At 43.2% G+C, this 12,827-nt stretch overlaps 6 protein-coding genes across 6 annotated transcripts; 3 read left to right on the forward strand and 3 right to left on the reverse strand.

Annotated features, from left to right (window-relative positions):
• Positions 1-399: 399 nt before the first annotated feature.
• Positions 400-2,240, forward strand: V865_000536 (TIGR01456 family HAD hydrolase; the record flags this gene model as incomplete). Its single annotated transcript, XM_066224366.1, has 10 exons — positions 400-472; positions 558-604; positions 675-766; positions 880-967; positions 1,048-1,169; positions 1,236-1,338; positions 1,427-1,629; positions 1,718-1,781; positions 1,852-1,982; positions 2,042-2,240. The coding sequence occupies 10 exons, from the start codon at positions 400-402 to the stop codon at positions 2,238-2,240; spliced, it is 1,122 nt and encodes a 373-aa protein (XP_066080463.1).
• Positions 2,241-2,393: 153 nt separating this feature from the next.
• On the reverse strand, positions 2,394-4,130 carry V865_000537 (uncharacterized protein; the record flags this gene model as incomplete). The annotated part of the gene is made up of 1 exon (XM_066224367.1): positions 2,394-4,130. One exon carries the CDS (start codon positions 4,128-4,130, stop codon positions 2,394-2,396), a length of 1,737 nt encoding a protein of 578 aa, XP_066080464.1.
• Positions 4,131-4,853: 723 nt separating this feature from the next.
• V865_000538 (uncharacterized protein) lies at positions 4,854-6,760 on the forward strand (the record flags this gene model as incomplete). Its single annotated transcript, XM_066224368.1, has 4 exons — positions 4,854-5,204; positions 5,383-5,919; positions 5,993-6,123; positions 6,328-6,760. The coding sequence occupies 4 exons, from the start codon at positions 4,854-4,856 to the stop codon at positions 6,758-6,760; spliced, it is 1,452 nt and encodes a 483-aa protein (XP_066080465.1).
• Positions 6,761-7,140: 380 nt separating this feature from the next.
• Positions 7,141-8,550, reverse strand: V865_000539 (uncharacterized protein; the record flags this gene model as incomplete). The annotated part of the gene is made up of 3 exons (XM_066224369.1): positions 7,141-7,775; positions 7,883-8,044; positions 8,136-8,550. The coding sequence occupies 3 exons, from the start codon at positions 8,548-8,550 to the stop codon at positions 7,141-7,143; spliced, it is 1,212 nt and encodes a 403-aa protein (XP_066080466.1).
• A 400-nt stretch (positions 8,551-8,950) lies between these two features.
• On the forward strand, positions 8,951-11,134 carry V865_000540 (uncharacterized protein; the record flags this gene model as incomplete). The annotated part of the gene is made up of 6 exons (XM_066224370.1): positions 8,951-10,121; positions 10,192-10,235; positions 10,296-10,549; positions 10,618-10,686; positions 10,749-10,915; positions 10,974-11,134. The coding sequence occupies 6 exons, from the start codon at positions 8,951-8,953 to the stop codon at positions 11,132-11,134; spliced, it is 1,866 nt and encodes a 621-aa protein (XP_066080467.1).
• Positions 11,135-11,321: 187 nt separating this feature from the next.
• On the reverse strand, positions 11,322-12,433 carry V865_000541 (uncharacterized protein; the record flags this gene model as incomplete). The annotated part of the gene is made up of 7 exons (XM_066224371.1): positions 11,322-11,396; positions 11,528-11,701; positions 11,783-11,804; positions 11,871-11,929; positions 12,025-12,139; positions 12,251-12,267; positions 12,347-12,433. 7 exons carry the CDS (start codon positions 12,431-12,433, stop codon positions 11,322-11,324), a joined length of 549 nt encoding a protein of 182 aa, XP_066080468.1.
• Between the last annotated feature and the right edge of the window lie 394 nt (positions 12,434-12,827).

Here is a 12,827-nt window from a genome sequence, read left to right on the forward strand (position 1 = left end):
AGAGATTGGATCAAGTCAGTCATCTGGATATCTTACTATGATATTCTGGTAGAAACTGGAAATTTGGGAATTGGAGAAACGAAATAAAACCGTTGTATAGTATCTTATGTCAAATAAATCAATCATTCTCAATCAAACATCATAAATCAAGTCAAGTAAGTTACGATATGGGAAGAATATGGATATAGGTATAGTATAATATATCGTATGTCCCCCAGAGTATGCATGTCAAATAACAGATATCAACAGATGAATTTATATATCATGATGATGTTTGGTAGAGCGTGCCTTTGCGATAAATGAATGACGGTATGATGCGGTTATGACCTTTGCAAGTTAGCGATTTCCTTTCTTCTTCGTCCTCATTGTCATCTTGCACAGTGGAGAGCAAATTGCAAGATGCTCAGGTCCACCTGGAGTGTACGTAGGCTGGTGACTAGTGGCCAGATATCCTGTACGAGATCGCTGCATTGTGAGTACACTCGTATCTGCTCGTCGATGGTTTTGATGAAGGGTCAAGCTGATCAATATCCCTTTAATCGTATGGTGGTGTCCAGCTAAATCAACACCGTTTCCTAACAAATTGGCATTCGCATTTGACATCGTGAGTCTACTCTCACGACCTAACATATATGCTATGAACACCATCACCGATTTATTTTACTTTGATACAGGACGGAGTATTGAAACAAGGCCATCATAATGTTCTACCTCAGGCTAAAAGGGTATTGAAGTTGTTATCAGGTGAAGATGGTAGATTGCCCAAGTGAGATGGTTTCTTCCTTCCTCCTTCCATTCTCCTTACTCTATCACTCCAGTCCGACCGTCCCTATCATCCTCTAATGTGCTGCCTCATCATACTGATGCAAGATGATTTAGACCAATACCCTTTCTGCTGATAACGAACGGAGGAGGCGTACCAGACGAAGAGAGACGAGCGGCCCTATCTTCTGAACTAGGTATACAGGTGAGTATATCTTCTTATCATTCCCATACTGGATAATACATAATGAACGATGCACAGTTAATGTCATTTTGTATGTTCAGCTCACCGAAAACCAGCTGGTCCAGAGTCATACACCTATTAAAGAATATGTTGATAAATATAGGGATAAACCTGTTCTGGTATTGGGTGGGAAAGGAGAGAGCTGTAGGAGAGTTGCTGAATCGTGAATATTTCTCTCACTTACTCGGCTCAGCAGTCCATAGTCAAGCTGATGTATGTAAGAGCGCAGATACGGTTTGAAATACTCTTACATCCCTCAGGATATCATAGCTTGGAAACCTTCTATATGGGATAGGACCGAATTGACAGATGAAGAAAGGGGATTCGCCAGAGTATGTCTCTTCTCTTTCAAGTCTTATAATCATCACAAATTGTATATGTTGGATTTTGCTGATCATCTCCCACCATGGACTGAAATAGCCTGAGGACTTTTCCCAAATACCATTTTCGGCCGCTCTGATGTTCCACGATTCTCACGATTGGGGAAGAGATATAACGCTCATATTGGATTTGATGTCTTCCCATCGGGGGATATTCGGTACGAGAAGAGAAGGTCATGATAGAGCGGATGTGAAAGGTGATGTAGAGTTGGTGTTTAGTAATGCCGATGTTGAATGGAGATCGTAAGTTGTTTTTGCTCTGATTGATCTGACCTGATGTTATACATTAAGAGTGCTACAGTGATTGATGTACTTGTCTTTATGTTGTTAGTGATTGGCCAATACCGAGATTGGGTCAAGGTGCATTTAGATTATCACTCGAAAGTATATACAAGGTGATTCTTATCCCTTTCCCAATATCCATTATACACTATATACACTGATATGTGTCGATGTCTTATCTAGTCTACAACAGGGTTGGAGTTACCTTATAAACAATTTGGAAAACCTTTCAAAGCGACGTACGATTTTTCGGAATTGATGTTACGCCGATACCTGAAGGAGGTAGGGAGGGATCCAGAGGGAGAGTTGAACGTGTGAGTCCAACACATCCCAAAAAAGTGCGTTTGCCAGGCTGATCGAACTACGTTCGCAGCTATATGGTAGGCGATAATCCCCTTTCAGATATTGATGGGGCCAATCGACACGGTTGGTCGTCCATCTTGGTGAGGACAGGTGTATTCCACGATACTCACGGGGAAGTACCTAGTCATAAACCTACGATTATAGCTGATGATGTGGAGAAGGGGGTGGAATGGGCTATCCAGGAGGAACTGAGGAAGGGGAATTTATAGATCTTTGCCTCTGATGAGATAGTAGATACGACGAATCTGTCCATCGATATAGATTGATTAGATAATACTTCATTCGCATAATTGCATTCTGTTTTGATAGATATCGTAAATTACCATATAATGCATGATGCATAATTATAGCCTACAATCATTTCATTCCCAGATCGGCTTATCATCCAATCCATCTAGATCTATTTGATTATTATCATTGTTACTCTTCGATCGGATTTTGACGGTAGATCCATCTCGAATCAGAACGAAATAAGGTGGTTTATGATGACTAACTTCGGGCTCGTCATTGATGGCAGAGGACGAGTCTTTTATCGCGATTTCTTCTTTTCCTTTCACAATAGAGAGTATAGGTTGGTTTGATATCTCGTTCTTCTCAATGTTAAACTTTACTTCTTCCCTGGGTGATTGTAGAGCCGACATGGTATCCTCGACTTTTATTTTGAGATCATCTAATTTGCCCACTATAGATCCTACTTCCACTTCTTCTTTCATGTTGAGGATATTTTTCAAATTGATTTGTTCCCTTACAACCTCTGTCTCCTTCTTATCGATTACCTCCAGCTCAGCCAATTTAGCCAATCTACCTTTCTCACCCGACCACACGTATCCATAACCCTGTTCGAATGCATCCTCATTCTTCTTTATCCATCCTATATTCTCATACAGTCTCACCACCCTCGTCCATCTTTTATTCATATACCCAATCCTACCAAATCTCACTCTCGACCTCGAATTCGAAATATAACCCAAATCGTCGATGAATGTCCGATCACACTGAGAGATTTGGTGTTTGATCAATCGGTCCAATTTGATAGCATCGTACCATCCTTCCCAGGCTATACTAGCCAAATCATCTAATTTGTAATGTCCTGCAAACCTAGCTAGGATCCTGTACGTCTCAGGTCCAGGGGTGATTTGGTGAGCAAAGGAGAAATTCGATATCGTAGCTAGGATTTTGTTCTTGAGTAATTTCATTTCTGGCGAATGTGCCTTGAGGTCGAGCAGAGGAAGTGGTGTTGAGATCTGTGATTTGATCAAGAGATGTAATGTTTGTCTATTCACTTTTGATTCTTGTACCTCTTTCAAGTAGATATCCACCAATTCTAATCCATCTATCTGTCTTGCGGAAGAAGATGGAGATCTGTAAGTATACGCTAAATACAGATTCAACAATTCTAATGCACTTCCATATTCCACATTGCTATTACTCCAATCTGTTGACCGTCTCAACAATTCTAAGCCTTCTTTAAAAGTGGGTATTTCACTTTGAGATTCAGTTTGAAGTAAGAGGTAATGAAGATGTTGGATTAATTGGGATTTGGTGAATTTCGTAGAAGGGAGATAAGGTAATGGAGGGAACATCTTGATTGCCCATCTATTAGGTCGGATCTTATACTTCACTTTCGTCTTCTGTGATGAAGAAGGCAGAGGTAATCTGACTGAAAGGCGTGATCTGATAGTTGATAATGGTGCGATTCGTTTCCTACCCATCAGTTGCCATAAACCCCTATACGATTTCAAATCCCCCATTCTCAAGCAGTACGATGACAGGGCCATACCTGAGTTCAGATTTAGATGACGATTGTCTGCTCTAACGAGATCCAGGAGTGTAGAAGGTAGTGGTGGATTCGGGACTGATAAGTGGAAATGAATTAGGCCTGGTGATTTTTTCCGCTGGCGGAGGGATGCCATTTTACTTGATTCGGCGTAGACTCGTGGAGGATATAAAGGAGACTTGTGAGAAGGAGACTGAGATGAGGTGGGGGAGGGAGAGGACGAAGTGGGTAGGGTGGTGTAGCTTGGCTTGCCCGCCCATGGTAAGAGGAATGAGAGGTTGACCAGGTCGACATGACGTCGAGAAGGGAGACGAGGGGTCATGAGGAAGAGTATCCTTCAAAAGGAGTAAAGGGCGCAAGGAAGAGGAGGTAAAGGAGTGGGGTGTCCAGACAGTGTCCTTCAGTCCCTCATCAGTGTGTTGATCTTACTGTTAGTAAATATGACAATTGGGAGATTGAGATGGAGAGATGGACTTGGATTCCTCGAATATCGGCCGTCACTCTGCACTTTGACTTGGTCGTTTGGCTGCAGGGTGAAGGAGCGGAATGGATGGTGATCTCCGAGAGGTGCCGTGGGATAAAATGTGATAAATGAATGAACAGATATTCCGGTGATGGGAGATTACCGGATGATCCGCTTCTCATGGGTTGATGGGATTACATCATCTGTCATCCTCCTATCTACGGTAGGTGAGAATGGATCTGCTGCAGGTCAAGGTCACACTCATACTACCTAAGCTGGGTGCACGAGTAGTATGTACTCACACCCAGAGTCAGATCTGCCTTGGTAGACTACTGTTGGCCTCTTAGAGCGAATCTTATCCCATGCTAATGGAAGTAGTGACCCAACATCACCTGATCCAAAAACATCCCAAGTGACGTCGAAAGTAAAGTCAAACATTCTCACACTGACATGCAATAATAGCTCCACCAACTGTCTGTTGGTCATTCTTCATCCACATCTTTGATTCCTTCTCTCCATATCGATTCATCTCTTTCCACTCACCAGCTACAATACATATATAGTAATAACAAACACATCAACATGGAGTTCATCCCCCAATCAGACTCACGATCCCTCACCGACACCCAACAACCCAAGAACGTCTACCCTTGTCTAGCTCATATCCACATTATCCCTCACTCCGACCCTAAAGCTACCAGGAGATTATCAACTGGCTCATTCGGGTCTGACGAAGGCAATGCCCTTACCAGGGTGATCTCAGGAGGCAGAAGGAAATCTACCGATGTTTCTAACCCTCCTCCTCCTGCCGGAGGAAGAAGATTGAGCTTTGGACATAAGACCACTGAGAGTGGTTCTACCCCTGCTACGGGTGGGGCAGAGGGTGAGATTCAAGGGAAATGGTATTGGAGGGTACAAGCTGGAGTGACAGAGGTGAGTGCTGTCTTCTCTATAACGTCAAACATCATGGGAGGCGAGAATGATCCCATCAACTATATGTAGAATGCGTGAGAACACAATCTCACGTCAGCTCCCACCACATTTCTGATCTTCTTTTTCCCTTTTGTCCGACGAGGTATTCATGCTAAGATGAATTCAATTTTGCATCCAGACCCACCTCGTCCTCTTACCACTCACTCAACCTCCCAACCCCGTACTCACCACCCCTCCCGCTCCCCTCTCTCACGCTATGCCCTCTCACTCCACGCAAGCCTCAGCCGGTACCAGAACCGAATCAGGCGGCCAAGAGGAAGACGGCGGTCTTATCGGTAAGATGAAGAACCTCTTCAGACGATCTTCAACCACTCAAAGAGATACTAGTGAGACAATCAATACCGATGTGGGATCTACACCTCACGCTCAGACCGGAGTAGTCGATACTACTACTAGTGGAAGTGCTGGGTTCGGCAGTGGAGCCGGTAAAGCGGAAAGAGTAATTGATCAAACACCAAAGGGAGAGATGTTACCACCTGCTAAAGGGAATGAAATTGGTGCGACTAATTTGAACCAAAATGCCGAACTTGGTTATCCAGGTGTGATCAATGGAAGTAAACTCTCGGGAGTGCTCGTACCACTAGGTGCGATCGATAAGAGCAAGATTGCGGTCGGAGGTGGAAAGAAAGGTGAAGCTAGTTGGGTTACTGTACCGGTTAGTATCTCATCTTGAAGGTAACAAAGATACATAACTGATTGTCGGTATTTGATCCGTCGAAACGTTGTAGATCCTCTCACACTTCTCACAATTTGCTCAATCAGCACTTGGTGAGAATGCCCCAACCAACAAGAATGAATCATACCCTAAATCGGGATACATCAAATTTGAGTTTGACAAAGATTGGATTGGTGCCAAGGGGTGAGTCACCCTTACCCGTATCATGACCCTTGGATGAGTATGCCTGCTTTACCCTGCACTCTGCCTGCACTCTCTGCCTCTTCCCTCTTCCCTTCTCCCTTCTTTTTAGCTGTCGCCTGTTTCCCGCCAGCCGTGCTGTCTCCTTCTCCTGCTTCCATTCGCTCAATCGCGCCCGGACTTCATACTGATGTGTACTCTTACCAGCGAATGTGAACTCCTTCACCACCATCTTACCCACGCCATCTCAGCCTTACCCGAGTCGAAAGATCGACAACCTCACCTCGCTCAATTTCACTTGGGTGGTGGCGGAGGCAAGCATTCTCCAACTTTACCTCAAACTAGGGAAGTCGGTCCAAACGACGAATCGGCCATTGAAGAAGACGATGAAGGACCTACCGGAACTGGTATTGGTACTGGTGGTTCAGCATTTACAGGTACTGGTGCGGGTGTAGGTACTCGTGGAGCAGGGATGGGAATGGGAGGTGCCACTGCTGCTACTACTGGTACTGGTACTGGTGGAGATATAGCAGCTGGAGCGACGGGTGATCAAGGTATTGCTTTAGGTCATCCTGTAGCTGGAGCTGGTCATGCCAGTGAAGGTGGGAGTAGTGTCAGTGGTAAAGTAGGTGGGGAGTAAGTGGAGTAGTTCTGGCAACGATATATCAATGATTCGAAGTGATTAAGAATAAGAACAACGATATGAGATTCAGGCAATGTATGATATATTTGGGTTAATATTATTTAGGTTTTATAATTGACCATAATGAGAAAAAATAACAAAACCTGTAAAAAAATCAAATATAATTAATTATAACGATAGTAATAATAGTAATGTTGATTTAGTATCATGCAATCTCGTTTCATGTACTGTGTACATACAAGTACTTTGCATTCGCATCACATCAAAACTACTCGCATTATTGATCAAATTCGATCCCTATATCCTATACCTTTTATCCGTTAACACAGCACCATACAATCTTACTTCAATTTGCAAGACCAGATCATCAACATCATCTACACATCTACCTCAACTTGTTGACCATTACTCTTCAACATCGCTTCTAACACTGCCAAATCCCAAAGTGAATCTCTGGGTTTAGCATAATTACTCTCATCATCTTCACTAAGTTTATTTCCACTTTTGAGAGATTGAATAGCTTTTGCGAAATGATCAATTTCAACTTTCACTCCATCCATCTTACCTTCCTTCTTGAACGCTTTCACACCAGTACCTTCACCGGGTATAACCTCGATACTAAATGTCCTTTCGTTGGTTTGTTCGTTGAAGCCAGATTGAAGGTCTACAACAGCATTCAAGAATGATATTCTAATTCCATTAGGTAATGCCTTATCCTGAGGGATATTGGGTCCACCGAACGAAAATGTAATTTGACCGCTAGGTGAAGATTTACCTATTCCACCTGGGACTTTACTTTCGTCATTTACTGCTGTGGTGAGTTTAGTTTTGGAACCGTGTGCTTCGGTAGTTGATGAGTTGGGAGGGAGAGAGATGGCTTGGAGAGTATCGTGAGGTAGTAAGTGGGTTCGGTGGAGGGAAGAAAGCGAGATGATGGATGATGGTCTAGCTGATTCGGGGAGGACCACTCGGAGAAGAGCTGTCCAATGTACACCACCATCGAGAAGGAATCCTACATACAACTCATCAGTATATTTACGAGACTGACCACAAATAAGTCGACAGTCGGAAATTTGTATTTCAGACTGAGTGGATTAGGAGAACTATGAGACAACTCACCACCTTGATAATCTGGGATAGTCCTCCAAGCTGTTTTCTGATATTTCGAACCATCTTCTACGAACGCTTGGAAATTCAGGTTCCAAAATAAGATTGGACCCAGTCCAGGTGTGGTACGAATGAGTTCACCTGCATCTCTCAAGATGGGTTCGTGGGAGTAGTCTAAGTGGGGTTCAAGGGGTATCGTATTAGCCAACAGCTCTCGATAAAAGTTTTCAGCAGTTAAATACGGTAGACTATGTCATCTACTTACTCTCTGCTACTCTCCAAATCAACCCTTTAGGTTTATACTCCCTCTCATATGTCTCCACCAGCTCCTTGGCATCTTTGACGTCTTTAGCTAAAGGTTTCTCACTCAATACATGTTTACCCGCTTTTAGAGCTTTGATAACTAAATCAGGTTGAGAGGTTATGGGCAATACTATCAATACCCCATCTATCTCCGAATCAGATAAGATAGTCTCCAAACCTTCTTCACCACTTTGTAATTTTGGTGATAGTGAGGATGATTCTTGCTGAGCGGCAGATAAGAGAGATTGAGCTGATTCGGCCGATCTAGACCAGATACTGTGAAAGTTCAAGGTATCGCCATGAAGAGCGAGAAGTGCAGGGAGGTAAGAGGCTTTGGCGAATGTGCCTGAACCGAGGATGGCGATGTTGGGTGTCATCGTGTGAAATGAGATATACAGGGGTCTTGGCCGATAGGTGAGGGGGATGGAGATGATGATAGAAGAGAGAGAGGGACGATGTATAAGGTATCGCTCGCTGTATCTACGGTCCGGAAATTCAAGTCAGGGACGAGATTACATAAGATGTTGATATGATGACATCAGGAAATGCGGGGACAGGTGTTGATGGTGTGGGGTAGTCGTCCAGATAAAACTGAATTCGATCGATCCATGACATGAAGATGTCTGAGGATGATGAAAGTATAGGCAGAACGATGAATGAGATATGATGTATGGTAAATAATGAGGAAACAAGTAAGAGCTGACGAGACATCAACTAATTCATGTACCCTTATCATTCCTTCTTACTTACATGTCGATACGCCGTCTTTTACGCATCATGAACACATTCATCCATTATCACACTCTCGATCTCCGTATTCATGATTCCCCCTCTTTACATATCGCCCATCAACCCAATAACCCTTCAACACACTTCTTACCTTTATACATTTTAGATCCTCGTCAACTTGACTTAACCCACTTGCCCAACGCACCTAAATCACCTTCACCTCATTCGCTCAACTCCGCTACGCACCAAGATCCATCAGCTCGATATGATCCAAAACAAACTAGATGTTCGCCTCTATCTCGAGTAGGGGGATTTCATCGTACTTCGCCTTATAGGCTGAAATTCCTATTGGAAGCTGTATTCTCCCTTAGGGAATCATATAGAGCTTCAGGAGGAGATATGGTAATAGCCTATGGACTACCGGAAGTTATCCTTCCTAAGATCGTAGACAGTCTAAAAGCTGATGGAGGGGTGGAGGGGGTATCCGCTCAGAGGGAATATACTTTAGAAGAAATATCGAATTATAGAAGAATCAATAATGCCCTCAACAATGAAGAAATATGGTTCAACGATAGTAAGACTCTTATTCCTCCTGGTCATCTCCCTTTCAACCCCGAGAGCCATACTCCAGATGTATACACTGAATTCAGAAAAAAGGTAGAAGGTTTAGGAATAGGTTTGAATGAGATGCTTATCAAGCCCCTCGATACGGCTGAGGTAAAAGATGGACAAGTGAAATATAATGGTCGGATCAAACCTTTCCCTGAAATTGATGTGGACAAGATAGAGTTGAAAGATGGTCAAGGTGGATTTATCTCTTCTGACGATACGATTAACTCGGTATATTCCAAATTGGTTAAACCGTTATTTGATAATCTACCTATAGGAGGATGGTCCTCTTCATCATCAGATTCTGGGGATACATTACCAGACTTGCATCCCAAATCAGCAATACCATTTAAAGGTACCGAACCAGCTGCATTGGAGAGAGTAGACGATTATATTGGTATACCGTTGGAAGATAAGGTCGGATGGAAAGGAGGTATGAAAGCTAAACATTATAAAGAGACTAGAAATGGTCTGTTAGGAGAAGGGTTCAGTACCAAGTTTTCTACCTGGTTAAGTCTCGGTGTAATTTCGCCGAAAGTTGTGGGATGGAGAGTGGGCGAGTTGTTAGACGCCCAAGGGAGAGATAAGGAGGTGTGGAAGAACGTTTATTGTGAGTTGATACAGAATCTACATTCTGCGGTGTGAGCTAGCTTTATTGATATATTGTATTGTATATTTAGGGATATTGTTCGAACTTTTGTGGAGAGATTATTTCCAATACACCGTCCTGAAAACATCCCTCACCACCTCTTCATCCAAGAATAAATCGGGGTTGAGAGACAAGCTCAATCCCAATTCATCATTATTCAACCCTGATGGATTTTCTTCCCAAATTTCAACGTATCCTCAAGACCTCCGACCGAACCCTTCCGAATGGCACCAAGCGAATTTGGAAGATCCAGAAGACAAAGCTCGAAGATGGTGTGAGGGAAGGACGGGAGTGCCGTTCATAGATGCCAATATGAGGGAGTTGATAGAGACGGGCTGGATGAGTAATAGAGGGAGACAGAATGTGGCTAGTTTCTTGACTAAGGATTTGTGAGTGGGCCCGGATTCACATGCCGGTATGGGAAAAAAGGAGTAAAGCTGATTGTGGTGAGATGTAGGTATTGCGATTGGAGGATTGGCGCAGAATTTTTCGAGATGCATCTAATAGATTACGATACATGTTCGAAGTGAGTCGGAGATTGTGATTATGAGTATTTCAGGTTGACTGATGGTTGGTTGGGACATTTAGCTGGGGTAATTGGCAATACCAAGCTGGAGTAGGAAATGATCCTCGATCATCTAGACAATTTAACCCTATCAAGCAGGCCAACGATTATGATGTGGATAATGGATTTGTGAGAACCTGGGTAACAGAGTTGGAAGATGTAGGAGATGAATATGTACAGACACCATGGTGTGAGTTGTCAAATCTACTCAGCATCGTATTCATCAGGCTAATGGTTCTAAATATCAGTGATCAATGATAAATCGAAATTGAAGGAATACCCAACCAAACCAATAGTCGAACTACCTTCTTGGAAGAAACATTATCCGAATCAACCATCTACAAGGAATAGGGGAAAAGCAAAAGGAAATGGGAAAGGTCCTAAAGGAGGAAAGCAGGGTGCGGAATAGACTAGCATAGGAGTGATACAACATATGCATACATTGATTAAATATTATACTGTTCTAATATGATCTTGAAGCGGGAGTAAAGGTCGATTGTACATATACACATGACATGATGTATAGAAGAAGCCCAATTGACGATGAGATGTGAGAAAGGAGGAAGACAGACAAATGCTGATGGGTATTTTCTGATCTAATGAGCTCGTTGGGTCAACCAGGCCAATACGATATCTAAATTATGCTTCGTCTTATTACTTGTCGAGTAGCACTAAGGGATAATTAAGAGCAGATCATTAGTGACCAAGACAATGTAAGCGATCCTGTGCTGAGGATTCAAGGAAGACTTGGTGATGGCACGTTATGTTTTGGAAGTTGAAAGCATAGTCATTAACGACTCACCGATACGACCCTCCCACCAATATCACCCAACCTCATCTCTTTTATCAAATCGTCTACCCCTACCGCATCGGGCAGATCATTCTTGTTGGCTAAAACCAGTAGAGGAACAGAGGTGAGTGCTGGTAGAGAGAGTAGGGCGTGCAATTCGGAAGTAGCTGTAGGAAGGGAAGATCTCTATATCACATCAACGACATGAAAAGTACATTATCAATATGCTATACAAGGTCGTATATATGACAGAAAGAATGAGCTTACATCTGCTGCGTCTACTACGTATCTGTTTTACAATCATGATCAGCTACCATCATCGTATATGAGGATCAAGACGAAAGGTATAACTGACATTATAGCATCTGCACCTCTACAATACCTATCCCACATTCCTCTGAATTTCGGTTGGCCCTATAGTCCCAAATGAGATGATGAGTTCAGCGAAAGAGCGAGACAATGTCAGGGAGATACTTTAGATTATATATTCAAGTAGGAGTATCACTCACAGCTACGTCCCACACTTTCATCGTTACGTTGCCTTTTCTCACCTGTCTCAAGTTGAAAGCTACGGTAGGAACGACATCTTCTGACCATTGGTTCGAGCCGAGGACGTTGATTAGGCTACAGAAAATCAGGAGATATCAGCATGATCCAGATCTATGTATATCGGGTACAGACAGCTGAACGATAAGTGTTCAAGAGTGAAGGAGGGATGATGTGATTTGGACTAACGATGTTTTACCACTTGCCTAGGTATTGTACATATAGATCAGCTGACACTCATGGCCTTCTGATTATGACCTCGAGCGAGATACAAGCCGAACTCACCTGCAATCCTACGATGGTGACTTCCAAATGCTTGGCGAAGAACAACGATCTAAGCCAACTTAGGAGATTGGATAGGATGAATGCCATTGTTCGTGATTTGGTCGGGGACAAGTGGAGATGAGGGGTTGATGGGGAGATGCGAAAGAGTCTACTGGCGCTGGAATATGTGGGATGGAGAATCTGTGTATATACCTGGGAACGATGATTAGGCGAGAAGATAAGAAGATAAAGAAAGGATAAGTGAAAGTACTCTCGTACTCTCACTGAATCGAAAGGAGGGAGGATGGTCGGGAAGTGGAAGTCACCGTGGTAGGTAGGGGTCACACGTCATCGTTCAACCGAAGATCTGCGGACTCGAGTATAATGCAACCGGTAATCTGTACCATACACCATATATCACATAACATCGCAATGCATGAACAGATCACCAAATCACCAGACCACTATATCACAGACGAGAGAAAGAAAGGTTGACTCGCCT

This window comes from Kwoniella europaea, chromosome 1 (genome assembly GCF_036810445.1).
Source record: "Kwoniella europaea PYCC6329 chromosome 1, complete sequence".
In the NCBI taxonomy this organism is placed as follows: Eukaryota; Fungi; Basidiomycota; class Tremellomycetes; order Tremellales; family Cryptococcaceae; genus Kwoniella; species Kwoniella europaea.